Source organism: Grammomys surdaster, unplaced genomic scaffold (genome assembly GCF_004785775.1).
Source record: "Grammomys surdaster isolate TR1022 unplaced genomic scaffold, NIH_TR_1.0 371, whole genome shotgun sequence".
Taxonomy (NCBI): domain Eukaryota; kingdom Metazoa; phylum Chordata; class Mammalia; order Rodentia; family Muridae; genus Grammomys; species Grammomys surdaster.
In genome coordinates this window covers 6,884,923-6,903,485 of record NW_021604790.1, presented here as the reverse complement: position 1 = coordinate 6,903,485, position 18,563 = coordinate 6,884,923, and the positions used below count along the sequence as shown (strand labels likewise).

Genomic DNA, 18,563 nt, shown 5'->3' with positions numbered 1-18,563 from the left:
AAAAAAAAAAAAAAAAAAAAAAAAAAAGCAGAAAACCCGAAATATATAGATATATACAGTTTTCGTTAATTATACCTCAAAGTTAGACAAATCTTTTAAAAGAATGGACATCCAATTAAAGGACAATTCTTATTTAGAAGCTGCGTGTACTTTCTAAATACTCAGCAGCCCTTCATTATTAATGTAAACAGATTTTGAAATCAAGGCAGAGAAACGAAACAATGGACTTTTGTTGATCTTCGATCGTTTCGACAAAATAAACTATTGTGCGACCCAGATGGGACTCGAACCCACAATCCCCAGCTCCGGAGGCTGATGCCTTATCCATTAGGCCACTGGGTCACCACGGGATCCGGGTCTTCACTCCTTCTCCTTATGCGATTTGATCATCTCAGCCCCACCCTCCGTACGGCGGCCTCGCGTTCTTTGGCGTGCGATGCCGAGTGCGCTTGCGCATTCCCTCTCGTGCCGCCGCCCCTGGCCCGAATCTTTTTGCGCCTGCGCCACCGCCCAGGTTCCTAGTCTTTTGAGACGGACTGTCTTGGGATCCTTCTCGGAGCAGTCCTGCCTTGGGGGAGAGTGTGTTCGGCTTCCTCGGAGGGTTTTTGTTTTTGTTTTTGTTTGGGGGGAGCTCTCGATATTGGCTCTTTAGGCTCCGCAGGGAAACTTGAAAACAGCCCCTGCTGTGCCCTCCTCCTCCATTCGAATTCGCTGGCCTTGGACAGGACACAGCGTCTGCATTTGGCAAAGTCCCGGAACCTTTCTGTCTCAGCCACCTTAACCTCACTGGGCTTTCCAGCCTCGTTTCCCCTTTCAGCAAACATGGACTTCGTTACCCATTATGTGCTGTGGGCTCATATTCAAGGGTGCACAGGCTCTTCCAGCCCAACAAAATTTCTAATCTGCCCTCTTTTCCAACACCCATCTCCCAGCCCTCCCCTGGTCCCTAGATTAAAAGTATTAAAATAATACTTTTTATTTTTCGCTCTGTAGCTAGATCTCGGGTGACTACTTTCTGGTTTCATGAAATTTGTTTGCCGTATGTAAAACGCCTCATTGTAGGTTTTAAAAGTAACAAGTTTCAGGGTTTTCTTTTTTCATAGGTAGGAATCCCTGTTCTTTGCAATGTAAGAATACACGTAAAGGGGTAATTCAAATGCGCTGGTTAGCTTTGTCGACTCAGGTTAGAATCATTTGGGAGATGGGCCTCTGAGAATGTCTGCGAGGGTTATCTTGATGTCGGTGTGGGGGAAGACTCCCAGGCCCGCTGTGGGCAGGAACAACCCAGCAAGGGGATCAATAGTGGAGCAGCGGCATGGCCTCATCTCTGCTTACGGAATGTGGATGCCATCACTTCTCCACGGTGATGGACTGACTGTACCTTGAACTGTGAGCTAAAACAAACCCCTTCTCCCTGAATTGCTTCTCAACCTGGTGTTTCATCACAGTAACAGGAAGGGTAAATAAGACAACAGACAGAAAGAAGTGCTGTTAGTTTTACCACTCGGAGTTAGTTAACTGAACGTCTGATACTTTTTCCCATTTTGAGTGAACGGTGGTCATTCCCTCTTTTATTGCCTGTAGCCTGTGAGTCCCTACGCAACCGGGAAAGGGTCTTCTTAAACACCAAGTTATTATTCGGTGGTTGCTGATTTGCCTTGATAATGGTGTGTGAGCAGTAGTGGGTGAGACTGTCTCCTAATTACAGAGCTGGTCTTCTTCCCGGGACAAGCAGAGGGGAAGACATGGCTTCACTTCCAGCCTTGGTGCTTTTTTTCTTTTGTGCAGCCCTAGGGATCCTGAGGATCACTATGTAGACTAGACTGCCCTCAAAGTGGCTTCAAACTCAACAACCCCACTCTGTGTTGTGTTTTAGAAAAAGATAATGAGAGAAATATGTTTGGTAGATGTGCAGTCAGGGGTGGGGGGAGGGAGTTTAGGGCGTGGGGAGAGGAGTTGAGGGGGGAGGAAGGAGGGAGGGGGGGGAAGGGGAATGAGGAGAGAGAGTGGGGGTAAAGGGCAAGAAGACAGAGCAAGAAGGCAAGAGAGAGGAGGGGCAAGCAGCCCCTTTTATAGTGAGTCAGGCACACCTGGCTGTTGCCAGGTAACTGTGGGGCAGAACCTAGATGAAATGCCAACACTCCCCCATTTTTGTTTAATTAAAATGGAAAAAATTAGAAAGAGGTGATGGTGGAACAGAAACAGGGTCGTTGTCATGATCTAAGCAGTGATGTGTCTCTGGGGGAAGTTAGGCAAATGGGTACCGGGATGTTGGTCCAGTCTTAGGAGAGTTGGCTGTTTCCTTGCTGTCCAGGGTCTGTGGATAGATCAGAAGGAACAGGTCCACTAGAAGCGTCTGTTTCTGTGAGAGAAGATTGGGAGTTGCTTCTCTGGAGCTGTCCTGGATATAAATGCCTGGACTTGACAAGATGCTGAAACACACACACACTCTCACATATTATTGGTAGAAAGTAAAGTATGTTTGGCATACACACACACTCACACACAAATAATAAATACTTAATTTTTTTAGATGTACTTATTTTTTGTGTATGAGTGTTTTGGCTTCATGAATGTCTGCGTATCATGTGGGATACCCATGGAGGTCAAAAGACAGCATCAGTTCTTCTGAAACTTCTGGAGTTGGTTCTGGTTGTGAGCCAAACCAAGTGGGTCCTGGGAACAAACCCAAGTCGTCTTCAAGAGCAACAAGAGCTCTTAACTACTGAGCCAACTCTCTAACCCAAATGGGACATATTTTTTAATGCCTTGATTTTCAGAGAGTGTCTAGATAGCAATGTTGATAGCAGAGTAGCTTATTGGAAACTTAGTATGTCCCAATCCAGATTCAGCATCTTCTCTTGCCTCATCCATAATGGTAAGAGTCCAGAATCAGTGTCTGCATCACCAGGTAATTGAATGTTCTACCAAGGCACCAAGTCAACAACAGTTGGGCTTCTAGCAGGAGAGGCAGTCAGTCCAGCCTCGGTGGCAGGGAGCGTGTGTTGTATGCTCAGCTTCTGGCTCTGCCACCGTGAACAGGTACTTTATAGTCCTGTTAAGCATGAGGGTGGTGGACATCCCACAAGGAGGCCATCATGGTCTCCTGCACACCTTAAGAGCCTTTGCCACTACGGAGGCTTTGCAGGAACATTCACATGATGCAGTTTTCCATAGACACACAGAGTTGACAGAGCCGTGAATACCGATCTGACAGAACCCCAACCATGCTGGCATCTTACCCCCTCACCCACTTCTGTCTGCCTACATATACCCTAGTCATCTTGGCTTAGAAAGCCTCCCATGAGCAGCTTTCCTTTAGCATCTGCTTGGACCAGCTTTCCTCCTGCCCTTTAAGTGCACCCACTGCTTAACTTACTCCAGGGGCAAAGTCTCCCTCTCGCCCAGTGGTAACTCAACCTGTTCATTGGCACCAGATGCCTTCCATGCAGCGCATCCTCCCGAATCAGAATAGTAAATAAAACCAACCTACCTCTCCACTCTCTGGTCTACAGAGTGAGTTCCAGGACAGCCAGGGCTACACAGAGAAACCCTGTCTTGAAAAAAACCAAAAAAAAAAAAAAAACCAAAAAAAAAATATATATAAAATTTAATGTACATGAGTACACTGATGCTGGATGCTGTCTTCAGGCACACCAGAAGAAGGCATGGGATCCCATTATGGTGAGCCACCATGTGGTTGCTGGGAATCAAACTTGGGACCTCTGGAAGAGCAGGCAATACTCTTAACCTCTGAGCCATCTCTCCAGCTCAAATGGCAAGACAAAAAGACCTGATTAAAGAACTTTTCAACCCCAGTGATCCTATACCCAACTCAACTATGCTTCAGAAAAAAAGAATATGTGTGGAGCAGTCATCAGAGTCTTGGGCTGGGGCTGTTTTAAGCAGTTCAACAGGATCCACTTTTCCTTTTGTTTATCTGGAGTGCTCCTTCTCAAGTGCACAACACAACAGCATGTGGTCTGGTGGAAGAAAAGGGGCTTCTCACATCCAGAAGAAGCCTCAGCCAACAGTCCTTTGCATCCTTCATCCTAATAAAGACATCCTGATGTCTTCATTTTGGTCTCTGTGTATTTTGTGCCCCTATAACAAAAATCTGATACAATTCTGGAGGCCCAAAGAACACGGTGCTGCCAACTGTTCCGCCCTGACGATGGCCCGCTGGGCTTCATCATAACAAGGCAGATGGTGTCAGGGCAGGTGTCCTCTTCAAAGGGTGTGGTCCCATGCTTAGACAACATGCAAAAAAACATTAAGGCACCAGGCTGGCCCTAATAACCCCCCTCTCAGGAACCAGTCAGGGTCTTACACAAACAACACCAACTCCTTTAGAAGGCAAGCCTCCTGTAACTAATCCCCCCCACCAGTTAGGCCCCACACTAAGATTTGACCACTTCTGAACATTGCCACACTAGGAACTAGGCTGCCAGCCCCAGGAACATTTTCGAAGCACACTCAAAACAGAGCAGTCACCAAACAGTTTTCACCTGGCAGTTGGAGCTACAGGTTGGATTAGACCAGGCAAAGCCCTTCCTTTATCACCACCTAAAGTATAATAGAGGCAGGAGGATTAGGAGTTTAAGGACCAACCGGGCTTGGTTTGAGACTTTATATCAAACAAATACTAAAGACCTAAATCCAGAAACTATGGTGATTAAGAATGTCAGGAGTGTCTGGTAGTACTGATACACAGCTTTAGTCCCAGTGCTTGGGACGAAGAGGCAGACAGCCAAGGTCAGTCAGCCTGGTCTACAGAGCAAGTTCTAGGACAGCCAAGGCTACACAGAGAAACCCTGTCTTTTGTTTGTTTGTTTGTTTTTTAATTTTTTTTATTGGATATTCTATTTACATTTCAGATGTTATCCCCTTTCCCCATTCCTCCACCTCACCCAAGAAACCCTGTCTTGAAAACAAACCAAAAAACAAACCAAAACCAAAACTCAAACAAATAAAAAAATGTATGATAAAGATGGTGACGTGTAGCTCTTCATAGTTGGTGGCTCCTGGCTGGAGGGTGGGGAAGGATTCAGTTATCTTTAGCAGGCTAGCCACTCACTCGGACTTTGACCATGCTCCAATGAGTATTTGGGTAACACAAATTGAACTTGGTGCATTTAGGGGTCGGGAGGGTAGACCTGGGAGGAGTGGGAAGGTAGTGTGATATACAAAATTCCCCAAAAATTAAAAAAAAATATTATGTTTGGGGAAGAGAGATTTATTTTTATTTATATGTCTATGTGGGGGAGGGTCGCATATACCACATGTATGTATACCACACACATGCATGTTCCCTCAGGCATAAAAAGGAAGCTGGAGTCACAGGCGGTGGTTGTGAGCCACTGATCCTGATGCCGAGAATTGAACTCAGGCCCTCTGAAAGAGCAGCCTGTATGTATGGCTAACAGCTGAGCCATCTCTCTGGCTCCTCCACGGAGGCTCGTTATATAGCTTGGGCTTGCCTGGAACACATAGAGATCCACTTGTCTCTGCCTCTAGATTGCTGGGATTAATTGCCCCACTACACTTTGTTGCCAAGGTTACTTTTGACGTTATTCTTGTATTTCAGCTTCTTTTCAAGGGTTAGTACAGTGGGCATGGTTCCCATCTGTCCTTTGTTGTCTCTGTAAACCTGGGACAAATCACTTAAGACTTTATGACTTCATCCTCTCTGTGACAATTAATAACATGCATAGCACCGGAACACTTGCGGGAACACAGTACTTACTGTTTTCAAGGGGAAGGAAACTCAATTTAACAATGCAGCTAACATGCACCGGATCACTAAGCATAAAATTCAGAGATACCCTGTTGGATTTGGCAGGGAAGCGGTCAAAGCCCTCAACGTTTTTCTACAAGTTCCCTATTCAGAGTTGTAAGATTCAATCTCCTTTCAGACGTTGTTCCTACCTCAAACTACTAAATAAACAAAGGACATAGGCTTCCCAAGTGGATGAATTTAGGTCATGTGTCTGCCCCTGAACCATTCACAGTAGCAGGGAATGCCTGGCAGTGATTGGTTCAAAATAGATTTCTTCCACATTCTTGCATTTAGCAGGTCAGATTGGGAGCAACTGCCTGTGAACTTCTCGGCCACACCAGAGACTTGGCACACATGCCCGGGAGAACACACAAAGCATACCGCTTGCATTGATTTGTACAAAATTAACGACTACAACTTTCCTAAAATACTCCTGTAAAGGACCCAGAAAAGTTGCAGAAAAAGCACAAAAAATGGTTCACGATCCTGATGCTTACAAACATCTTCGACGTTTATAAAGAATAATTAGACCACAAACATGAATATGCACTGATAAGGAAATGGAAATTGAAGATTTCCTAATTTGAGGATTTGCAGTATGCTTATATAAGAGAATGTCTTTTTTTCTTTTGCTTTGACCCCGCCCCCGACGTTCCCCCAACACAGAAGGGTTTCTCTGGTGAGCTCCGGCTCTCCTGGAACTTGCTCAGTAGACCAGGTTGGCTTTGAACTCATGGAGGCCTGGATGCTCCTGCCTCCCTAGCACTGGGATCAAAGGTGTGCGACACCACTGTCAAGCTTGACAGTGTCTTGTTCTCAGCAGATATACTATGGAATATTTTGGGCTAAAGAGATAATTCTGAAAACATCAAAAGGCATTAAACAAAACAAAACCAGGCTTGGTGGCACATGCCTTTAATACCACAAACACCTTTAATCCCAGCACTTGGGAGGCAGAGGCAGGCGGATTTCTGAATTCGAGGCCAGCCTGGTCTACAGAGTGAGTTCCAGGACAGCCAGGGCTACACAGAGAAACCCTGTCTCTGAAAAAAAAAAAAAAAAGTGACAAAATGGTAACATTTGGCAAGTCTAGCTAACGGTTTGTGATTCTGTGTTCAGAATTACTGAAGTTTTAAAGTGTTTGAAGCTAGGCAGTGGTGACACACGCCTTTAGTCCCAGCACTCTGAGGTGTGTGGAGTTCAGCCAGGTCTACAGAGACACAGAGAAATCCAGTAAGGGGGGGGACAAAAACCCCCCACAAATAAACAAAATAAATAAAAAGTTTGGAGAAAATAGGCATTAATAAGTCACTTGCTACTATATTTGCTGTTTCCATTGTCTTTATTTTGCAAGTAATCTAAAAATTTAACACACAACCGGACAAATTGGGGCATGTCTGTAATCTCAGAACTGACGCTAAGGAAGGATTGCAACAGGTTCAAGGCTAGCCTGGGCTCTATTGTGAGACCCTGCCTCAACCCCACTCCCCATAATAAAAATTAAACAATTAATAAATAGCATAATATAGTAGAGATACAACTAATGATTATCAAGATTAAATAATAAACAAATACTATAAACAACAGTGATAATGATTAAGAGCCACACAGACCCACTTTTACTTTCTCCCAGTGACCAGCTCCTACCGTAAAAAATATTTAAAAGTCAATATATTTATGTTAAGCTCTTTTACTATTATTATTTTATTTATTTATTTATTTTTGGAGACAGGGTTTCATTATGTAGCCCAGGCTTGCCTTGAACTCAGTAATACCTCTGCATCTGTCTCCCTTGTGCTGGGATCGAAAGCCTGCGCTTATCACGGCAGGCTAAGCCTTTTTTTTTTCTTTGATAACAAGTGTAAATAATAATTTCGCGTGTTTGCTTAAGGGCAGGCTCAGAGAAAGCAAACATGGTACTGCCCAGTGTTCTGGCTAAGAAAGGACAAAACCCTGGACTCGTGCGCGGAGATCTGGAGTCACCCTTCTGCAAGGCACTGTGGGATTGCCCGGCCGCTCCTTCATCTCGCGATGCTTCCCTTCTTACCGCCCCACCCCCACCTTTTTTCCCTAGGCCCTGTGACTGCGTCCCACCCCCACCGCCGCCTAACGTGTTTTTCAAATCTACCAATGAACGCACAGCTTAGGCTCAAACCAGCCAATCGGAACGCGGCGTCACCGGGAAATTTAAATCGCGCCGGCCGGCAGCACGAGGCACAAAGTCTGAGGGCTGAGGGCTAGTGGACGTTTCGACAGCCGCCGACCCGCAGCTTGAGAGCCCCGCACCGACTTTTGTGGAAGTCTGAGCCGGCTGTGCAGGTGGGAACGGAGGCCGGTCCTGAGCGGTAACGGCCGCACGGAGGGCTGCGCGGCGGAGGGCGGGAGCAGGCCGCGCCCGGGCGGGAGCTGAGCCTCCCCGCTCAGACCAGGCCTCGGGGCGGGTTGGTTTCGCCATGCCGGGGTCAGGGCTGGCAGCGCCGAGTGCTGCAGAGGGCAGCGAAGGCCTGGGTGCGGCGCGGCTCGGCCCTAAGGGTCGGCGTGGGGGACCGGAGGGCGGCTGCAGTCGAGCGGACCTAGCTGTGGCGCCGCTTTCCTGATGCTTCTGCCCGGGAAGGAGACGCAGCTTGGGGCGGAGATGAAGATGGCAGTTAGACACCCCAGTTAAGCACTTGACCCGGGTCATCTGTGTCAGTGTCGAGGTCGGACATAAAGCAATTAAAGCTAACAGATAATCAGGGGACTTTTGATTCCTGTCGCTTCGTGACAACCACACCTGTGATATATCGAGCCCCAGTGACCACAGCTGATGTCATCCTGGTTGAATGCATTCGCTGGAAGTGTGTGCAAGGTGCGGCGTTAATGTCACTGCTGACAGCGATGGTTATGGAAGGTCCTATAGTGTAACGAACTGATTCTTTATGTAACCTGCTAGAAGGTACTAGTCTTGATCCGTTTTGGCCTTCAATCAACAGAAAATCAGAACTGCGGTTATTGCATTAAGGACGTAGATTGTTAACTATAGGGCAGCCCGGGTTCTCCTACTTGGTGTTCTATTAACTAATGGAGTCTAGAATGTAGATCCCTGACTTAATACTGTGCTGGCCAGAGGCTTAAGGCTATTGAGTGTTTGAAAAGCCGCTAATCTGAGTTGAGATGCCCTGTGTGCTTAAACTACACATAGGATTTTGAAGGTGTGTGAAAACAGTAAAATAGTCTCAATTTTTCTGTATTGATGAATGATCCTGAAATGGTAATAGTTTAACTATGTTGGGTGTGGTTAGTGGAAATTTTAAATGATCTTTGTTTTAAAATGTTTCTGATTGACAGTTGAGTTGCCTTTGTAGTAGGGGCAATTATGACTTAGTATTATAGCCATAATGATGAAAACTTGGGGGCTTTGTTTATTTATTTTTTTTGTTTTTTGTTTTTTTTTTTTTTTGAGACAGGGTTTCTCTGAGTAGTCCAGGCTGTCCTGGAACTCACTCTGTCGACTAGGCTGGCCACAAACTCAGGTCTGCCCACATCTGCCTCCTGAGTGCTTAGAGTGCTTTGCCACCACTGCCAGCCTGTGTGTATTGTTGTTGTCGTTGGCGTCATTTTTTATCTAGTATAGAGATGGAGTCGGAATTTAGTTGATTATAACATTCTATTGTGTATTTTTGTTTGTTTCCATTTTAAGATAGGGTTTCTCTATGTAGACCTAGCTGGCCTGGAACTCTCTACAGACCAGGCTGGCCTCAAACTCAGAGCTCTGGCTGTCTCTGCCTCCCAGGTGCTATGATTAAAGGCGTGTATTACTATACCCAGCTTCTGTTGTATTATTAAAAAAATGCTTTTTCTTTTTTTATTCTCACCCTCCTTTTCTACTAGCTTTCCTCCTGTTCTGCAACCATGTCCACCAACGAGAATGCTAATTCACCAGCTGCCCGGCTTAACAGATTCAAGAACAAGGGGAAAGACAGTACAGTGAGTATCTTCTGTTGCTTTCCTGTGTATACTTGTAAATGGAAAGGAGAGACGTTTATATAACACATTTTTGAGGTACTAGGGATTGAATCTAGAGCTTCACACTCATGCTAGGTGGGTTTCTCTGTGCCCAGGCTTCATCTCTGTCTTAGGTATTTAAACTCTTAAAATTGCATTTATTTATTACTTACTTTTGTGTATGTGTGGGGGGATTTCATGTGTACCTGGTGCCTGTGCAGAGGTGAGAGGACAACTTAAAGACATAGACATTGGTTCCCCTCCTCTACACCTGAAAGATTGAAGGCCTCAGACTTGGTGGCTTGTGCTTTATTGGATGAGCCATCTCCTGCTGGCCTTTGAGGGATTTAAAAAAGAAATCACAGCCGGGTGTGGTGGTGAATGCCTTTAATCTCAGCGCTTAGGAGGCAAAGGCAGGTGGATCTCCATGAGCTTGAGGCCAGCCTAGTCTATAAAATGAGTTATAGGACAGCTAGAGCTACACAGAGAAAACCTGGCTTTAAAAACCAAAGAAGGAAAAAAAAAAGGAGAGAGGGAGAGAGATCACTTGGCAGTAAAAGCTGACAGGATAGATAAAATGAGGTGTTCTTTTTCTTCAGGAAATGCGCCGCCGCCGAATAGAAGTTAATGTGGAACTTAGGAAAGCTAAAAAAGATGACCAGATGCTGAAAAGGAGAAATGTCAGCTCATTTCCCGATGATGCTACTTCTCCACTCCAGGAAAACCGAAACAATCAGGTGAGTATACTTGAGTTCATGTCAACCTAGAAAGTATGGGTGAATGTCTCTTAAACACTTATTTTTTTCTTTCCACACTCCAGTGGATAGTTTTCTTTTAGTTCTATCCTTCCTTCAAACTTCCCTGCGCTTCTGGATACTAGCTTAGTACCTTGACATGTCAGTTCCAATTGAGGAAGAAAGTTTTTTTATTTTATTTTTTTAATGCTAACTAGAGATCACACTCAGGGCCTTGTGTGTGATTGGCAAGTGTTCTGTCATTGACCTATATCTCTCGTTCCATTTTTATTTATTTTTTTGAGACAGTATCTTGCTGTATGACACTGGCTGGTACTCATTTTCGATACAGTTCCTGGTTTGGAACTCAGCTGTAGTCCTCTTTTTTTCAGCGTCAGGTGTATACAACCATTATGCCATGCTATACAGTATAAAGTAGTGGTTCTCAGCCTTATTAATGCTGTGACCCTTTAATACAGTTGCTACTTAATAATTGTAATCTTGCTCCTGTTAAGAATCGTAATGTTTTGGGCGGTGGTGGCGCACGCCTTTAATCCCAGCACTTGGGAGGCAGAGGCAGGCGAATTTCTGAGTTCGAGGCCAGTCTGGTCTACAGAGTGAGTTCCAGGACAGCCAGGGCTACACAGAGAAACCCTGTCTCGAAAAACAAACAAACAAAAAACAATAAAAAGAATCATAATGCAGGGCTAAAGAGATGGCTCAGAGGTTAATGGCACTGGCTACACTTCCAGAGGTCCCGAGTTCAATTCCCAGAACCTACATGGTGGTTCATGACCATCTGTAAAGGGATCTGATCCCGTTTATGTCATGGTAGAGCAGGGCACTCACACGTTAAACAAACAAAACAATAAATGTCTATTCATGTTTTAAATAAGTAATCAAAAAGTAGTCATAAATGTAAGCAGCTGTGCTTTCTGATGGTCTTAGGTGACTCCCAAGAAAGGGTTGCTTGACCCAAAGGGGTTACGACCCAAAGGGGTTAGGACCCACAGGTTGAGAACCAGTGGTGTAAAAGTATAAATATAATGACTTATACATTGGCACTTAACCTAGAGCAACTTCTAATCCTGAGCTCCATTCATGGAAAGTTCCCCATGCTTGGTTATACATACCATTTTTAACTTCTATGTTATCCTTTATTATATTCTTTTCTGCTTTTGCACTCTGGATACACATATACTTCCTACCCTGTTGGAATTGCCCGCCACACTGAGTAGAACAATGCTCCATAACTTTGTAATCTAGGAAGCAGAATAGGCTTATATTATATAGCTTAGGCACTTGTCACTCACTACAATGAAGTTGTGTAATACCACATTTCTTAGAATGTGTCCTGTGCTGAATGATAACCTTGTTGACATGTTTTCTCTGCTCAGTATCTACTCCATGACAGCCTTCCCATAACTGAGACTCACGTTGGCTTTTCTAGTCCTGTCCTTTGAAGCAGGCCATTGTTACATAGTCCAGGCTCATCTCTGAATCACAGTAGTCTCAGCCTCCTCCTGAGTGTGGCTTTGCAGGAAGTAAGGCCACACTGCATATTTATTAGCATACGTCTTTTTTACATTTGCACTCCTTTGGCATTCTACCTTGTACTTTCTCCTTATATATAAACTTGTCTCTTTGAATGTTTATACATGTATATAATGAACTTTAGTCCTTTTCACACTGATTCCTGATGTCATCCCATCTTTTTCTGCTGAAACCCTTCTTCCCAGCCATTTCTTTCTCTTTTCTTTATGTCTGTTTTATGTTTGACCTACTGAGTGTAATTATGGTTGCCTGCATGAGAACGGATGGGAGCTTGTTTACTGGAGCACGGATAGCTTGTCAATGGCTGTATCTCCTAAAGTTCATTCTTCAGTCTAGGAAGGAGTGGGATCTTATGAGCCTTTCCTGATGAAGTATTAAAATGCCTTATCTTCCACTTGAGTGTCTATTTATTCGGGTTTCTCCATGATGAAACACTGCCAAACCAACTTGGGTGGAGGAAGGGATTATTGGCTTACAGGTTACAGTTCATTATCCAGGGCAGCCCAGGCAGGAACAATATTGCTTATTGGCTTAGTCTCTGGCTGGCTCACTTCCAAGTCATAAGTGTGTCATCCTGGTGGCCTGGGACTCACTATGAAGACCAGGCTAGCTTCCCTTGGGTTAAAGATATGTGTCATTGCACCTGAATCTCAGGTATCTTCCCTACCTGCCTTGGCCTACCTGCCAGGATGGCACTGCCAACAGTGTGCATCAATTAGCAGTCAAGAAATGTTTTATGTAACTAATCTGGTGGAGAGAGTTCCTCAGTTGTAGTCATAGTGAGTACAATCGCTGTCATGTCTGGATCGTACTTTTTTTTTCCCACTTCCCTTCCACAATGTTCCCTTAGCCTTGAGAGTGTGTGTGTGTATGATACAAACATCCCTTTTATAGCTGAGCTCTTCATCACTCATTGGCCATCTGTGAGCTGCTGTTTTAACCACCACCCATGGCCAAAAGAAGCTTCTCTTTGGGCTAGAGAGATGGCTCTGCGGTTATTAGCACTGACTGTTCTTCCAGAGGTTCTTAGTTCAATTCCCAGCAACCACATCATGGCTCACAACCATCTGTAATGGAATCCAATGTCCTCTTGTGGTGTGTGTCTGAAGACAGCTACAGTGTTACTCATATAAAAAGTAAATAATAAAAAATAAAAAGCTGGGCTGGAGAGATGGCTCAGCGGTTAAGAGCACTGGCTGTTCTTCCCAGCAACCACATGGTGGCTCACAACCATCTGTAATGCAAACTGATGCCCTCTTCTGGTGTGTCTGAAGACTGCAGTGTACTCATATAAATCAATAAAAAAATTAAAAAAAATATGAAGTTGCAACCTCAACACATGCTTTGAATAAATTTCCAGATTAAAAAAAATAAAATAAAAAAATAAAAAGCTTCTCTTGAGTGAGGTAGAGAGCTGCACTAACTAATCTATGGGTAGAGATATTTAAAAGGAAATATATCATGTCTCTTATTAGCAAAAATAGTCGATCCTTCCCCTAGGGATTATGACTTTAGCAGGGACCAGGTGTGCAGGAACAGGCATAAGATCCCCCCTGTGGAGCAGGTTTTAAATGCAACCAGAATGCAGATGGTTTCCTCCATAACTATGGCGGCTCTATTGAACCTGCAGGCACACCATGCTAGGCAGGATGTACACTAGCTGGGTGTGATGGTTAACTTGCCCCCCTGGAAGCCTGTATAGTATCTTCCAACACTGTAAAAGTTAGTGAGGAAAAGCTTCCAGGTCAGTTCCAATTTGATATTTTTTTTTCTCTCTCATGGCCTATAGCCAAAATATAGGTTGTCTTCAGCAATGGGGTCTTTGCTTAAAGTTCTTGTGGGCAACCAAGAGCGATGACAGTGGTTTATGTTGTTTCAAGGGCTGTAAGCCTCTCCTCTGTAGTGATTACAACATAATTATCTACCATGGAAATTTATAGATTTTAAATACAAACCCAAGAAAGTAGGCCCCATGTGTTGGCATATGCTTTTAAATCTAGCACTCTAGAGATAGAGATAAGTAGATCTCTCTGAGTTCTAGGCCAGCCTGGTCTACATATGAGCTCCAGGATAGCCAGGGCTACATAGAGAGATCCTGTGTCAAAAACTAACAACAAAAACCCAAGATATTGTCTGTAGCTGCATATAAGTTTGTTAAAAGCATATTTGAGTTCAAGTGATTGTGGCTAAGAATAGCCTTAAGTTTGCCTTAAACCATTCCTAAAATAGTTCACTGCTACTTTTTTTAATGACAAAAGCTAAAGTGTTCTGACTTGAGAATGCAGTGTCATGGTACCAAGTTTGAGAACTATTCTACATAGAAAGCAGGATTTAGTAGTCCAAATTAGATGGAAAGCTAGTCTTTTCGTAACTAAGAACGAGCCTGAGAATCTTCACAATGCCAGATGTGCTAGTTTGCTTTCTATTACAATGAAAAAAAAACTGAAAGCAATGTAGTAGTGGCAGGAAAAGGTTTATTTGGTTTAATACCTTCAGGTCATAATTTATTAACGATGGAAATCACGGCAGGAAATCAGCTGAAACCATGAGGCAGTGGGCAGGGTGTAGCTACTTACTGACTGGCTCTTTGCCTGGGCTAGCTTTCCTATACAACCTAGACCTGCCTGCCTGGGGATGGTGCTGCTGACATTAAGCTGGACTTAACCCGTATCATGAAGGTAATTTCAGACATGACCACAGGTCAATCTGACCAAAACAGTTCTTTATGTTGATTCTATCTCAATGGTGTCTAGGTTGTATTAAGTTGACAACTAAACAGCATAGTACTGTAAAGTGTACTATTTGTGTGTAATAAAAATAATTTATAAAATACTGTATTTTTTAGGGTACTGTAAATTGGTCTGTTGAGGACATTGTTAAAGGCATAAACAGTAACAATTTGGAAAGCCAGCTCCAAGCTACTCAAGCTGCTCGGTAAGTCTGTAGGCTCTGGCATGGATAACCTAAGAAATTAGTCCTTTTAGATTAAGGGGGAGGTGTGGCGGAGAAACACGTGGGTAAAGCCATACACTCCTGTTTTCATGAGTTTTTACTTTATCTTAAAATTGTGTGTATGTGTGTGAGTATAAGTAAATCAAAAGAAAACTTGCAGGAGTTCTCTCCACCATGTGACTTGTGGGGATTGAACTCAGCTTTGTGGCAAGCTCTTTGACCCACTGCACCATCTCACCATCTCCTTTCCTCTTCAAACAATATCTCATGTAGCCTAGGCTGACTTTAAGTGCACAGTCCCCATGTTGAGATTATACATGTATAACCACTATGACCAGACTTTTATACACCTTTTCAGGGCACCTTGAAAATCAACTTCAGCTTTTGATTTTTCCCCCCTCTTAGGAAACTGCTTTCTAGAGAGAAACAGCCTCCTATAGACAACATCATCCGGGCTGGTTTGATCCCAAAATTTGTGTCCTTCTTGGGCAAAACTGATTGTAGTCCCATTCAGTTTGAATCTGCTTGGGCACTGACCAACATTGCTTCTGGAACATCTGAGCAGACCAAAGCTGTGGTAGACGGAGGTGCTATCCCAGCATTCATCTCTCTCTTGGCATCTCCCCATGCTCACATCAGCGAGCAAGCTGTATGGGCTCTTGGAAACATTGCAGGTACTTGCACTTAAAATTCTTTGGACTGAATGTGTCCAGTGTGATTAAAGAAGGTCCTAGTGACTTTTGTGTGAAGCTTTGCACTGGCTTTAGGCCCTTATTTGGAATAGAAGAGGCATTTAAGAATGCTATTAGAGAAGTGCTGTCCTTAGAGCAGGTCTGACAGCGCATTCAGTAGCTAACTAAACATGGATGTTTGGGATAGTAGGTTCATTATCTCGCTTTTTTATTTTTTGAGACAGGGTCTCTGTGTAGCACTGGCTATATAATAGACAAGGATAATTTGGAAGTCACAGAACTAGATCTTGGGATTAAAGGTTTCACCACCATGCTCAGCCAATCTTGCTTTCTCTTCCAGGTGATGGTTCAGTTTTTCGAGACTTAGTTATCAAACATGGTGCAATTGACCCACTGTTGGCACTTCTTGCAGTACCTGATCTGTCATCCTTGGCAGTAAGTTAATACCATAAAGTAATAGTCACTTAATATTTGGTTCTTATTTTCCCCATCTAGTCAAAGACAAACCTTCTCAATAATTTTTCTTTGCCCACAGTGTGGTTACTTACGGAATCTTACCTGGACACTCTCAAACCTTTGTCGAAACAAGAATCCTGCGCCCCCCTTAGATGCTGTCGAGCAGATTCTTCCTACGTTAGTTCGGCTCCTGCACCACAACGATCCAGAAGTACTAGCAGATTCCTGCTGGGCTATTTCCTACCTGACTGATGGTCCAAATGAGCGCATTGAGATGGTTGTGAAGAAGGGAGTTGTTCCCCAACTTGTGAAGCTTCTGGGAGCTACTGAGTTGCCCATTGTGGTAGGTGTTAGCTTTTTGTTAGTGAGCTTTATGAGTACAGGAGCATAATCAGTTGATAACTGTTGAGATATGGTATGCCTGTTATTTTTTGGAGCTTTTTAGAATAGAGAATTTTTTAGCAGCACTGGAAAGTAATTAATCAGCACTAACCTTTTTTTTTTTTTTTTTTTTTTTCCTTTTTAGACTCCTGCACTGAGAGCCATAGGGAATATTGTCACTGGAACAGATGAACAGACTCAGAAAGTGATAGATGCAGGAGCACTTGCAGTCTTTCCCAGCCTGCTAACAAATCCCAAAACTAATATTCAGAAGGAGGCCACGTGGACAATGTCGAACATTACAGCCGGACGCCAGGACCAGATACAGCAAGTTGTGAATCATGGCCTAGTCCCGTTTCTTGTTGGTGTCCTCTCTAAGGTAATAAGAGTTTAGAGTTTGACCAGATGATAGCATTTATGACAACCTATGCTTGATAAGAGTTTTAAGAGGAACCTGGGCATGGTGGCACAAGCTTTTAATTCCTGAGCTTGTGAGGGAGAGGCAGGAAGCCTGAGTTTGAGGCCAGTCTGATCTAAGCAACAATTGTCATGATAGCTAGTACAACAGAGAGAGACAGAGGGAGAGGGACCAACAGTAACAACTATTAAAGAGTCTTAAAAGAACACCAATGTGGGCTCCCTAAGCCTTTTGTTAGGTAGTGAACAGTACCTCCTAATATTGGAGTCTTGCTCTTAGGACTTCTAGGCTAAAAATCATTTTCTTTTTGTTTATCAGGCAGATTTTAAGACACAGAAGGAGGCCGCGTGGGCTATAACCAACTATACCAGTGGTGGGACTGTTGAACAGATTGTGTATCTCGTTCATTGTGGGATAATAGAACCTTTGATGAACCTCTTGAGTGCAAAAGATACCAAGATTATTCAGGTTATTCTTGATGCCATTTCAAATATCTTTCAGGTAAGTCCTAACAAGGCTATGTTTGCATGAACTTAGAGTTGGTAGTTACTATTTAGGACTGGGTAGAGGACAGCTAAATTAGGTTACTAAGAGACAGAATCAGGTTTGTGTGCAGCCTCAGTTTTTAAATTTACTAATGAATTCTTAGTTTGGCTGTGCACACCTTTAGTCCCAGCACTTGGGAAGCAGAGGCATGCCAAACTCTTGAGTTTGAGGCCAGCCTGGTTTATTGAGCCTGTTGTAGAACACAAGGAGTATCTAAGCCAAGAATACACAGAGAAACTCTGTATTGGAACCTCCCCTCATTTCTTTTTATATTCATTCATTTTTCATGAAAGTGTGGCAACTGGAGTTGTGTATTGTTGTGCGATCCATATGTATGCTGGGAATCAAACCCAGATCCTCTGCAAGAGCGAGTGCTCTCTCTAACCACTGAGCCACGATTCTGGCTCCATTTCTTTAATTCATTAATTCATAATTAATTCATTTCTTTAATATTTTTTGTGGGCTGTGGCGGAACAAGCCTTTAATCCTAGCTTTCAGGAGGAAGAGGCAGGTGATCTCTTGTAGACCAGTGTGGTGTACATGGCAAATTCCAGGACAGCCAGGGCTATATATATAAACTCTGTCTCAGAAATCAAAACCAGACAAAATAGATCAAAATAAATCATACAAAACAACTAAAATGCCTGTCATAGAAACTGGTATTTGTATCTGGTAGCGGGTAGTAAACTTGAATTGTGTTTTGTTTTAAGGCTGCCGAGAAACTAGGTGAGACAGAAAAACTCAGTATAATGATTGAAGAGTGTGGAGGCTTGGATAAAATTGAGGCACTACAGAGCCACGAAAACGAGTCTGTGTACAAGGCCTCATTAAACTTAATTGAGAAGTACTTCTCAGTGGAGGTGAGTAATGGCCGGCCATGTTCACAACTTGGAAAGTGTATAAGAATTCACAAGCATCAGTGCAGCCCAGACTTTCGTGTGTGTGCGTGTGTGTGCGCGTGTGTGCGCGTGTGTGCGCGTGTGTGCGCGTGTGTGCGCGTGTGTGCGCGTGTGTGCGCGTGTGTGCGCGTGTGTGCGCGTGTGTGCGCGTGTGTGCGCGTGTGTGCG

General features: G+C 43.9%; 1 protein-coding gene and 1 non-coding gene across 2 annotated transcripts in view; one reads left to right on the top strand and one right to left on the bottom strand.

Moving 5' to 3' along the window:
• Nucleotides 1-269: 269 nt before the first annotated feature.
• Trnar-ccg lies at nt 270-342 on the bottom strand. The gene has a single exon. It is a non-coding gene; the product is annotated as a tRNA-Arg (tRNA).
• A 7,589-nt stretch (nt 343-7,931) lies between these two features.
• Nucleotides 7,932-18,563, top strand: part of Kpna2 (karyopherin subunit alpha 2) — an 11,386-nt gene continuing 754 nt past the window's right edge. The window contains exons 1-10 of the mRNA XM_028780507.1: nt 7,932-8,098; nt 9,650-9,745; nt 10,363-10,500; nt 14,897-14,985; nt 15,409-15,677; nt 16,036-16,130; nt 16,231-16,494; nt 16,678-16,911; nt 17,269-17,451; nt 18,207-18,356. Of these exons, the coding sequence (XP_028636340.1) occupies nt 9,671-9,745; nt 10,363-10,500; nt 14,897-14,985; nt 15,409-15,677; nt 16,036-16,130; nt 16,231-16,494; nt 16,678-16,911; nt 17,269-17,451; nt 18,207-18,356 (1,497 nt within the window). The 5' untranslated portion in view covers nt 7,932-8,098; nt 9,650-9,670. The remainder of the gene's footprint in view (nt 8,099-9,649; nt 9,746-10,362; nt 10,501-14,896; nt 14,986-15,408; nt 15,678-16,035; nt 16,131-16,230; nt 16,495-16,677; nt 16,912-17,268; nt 17,452-18,206; nt 18,357-18,563) is intronic.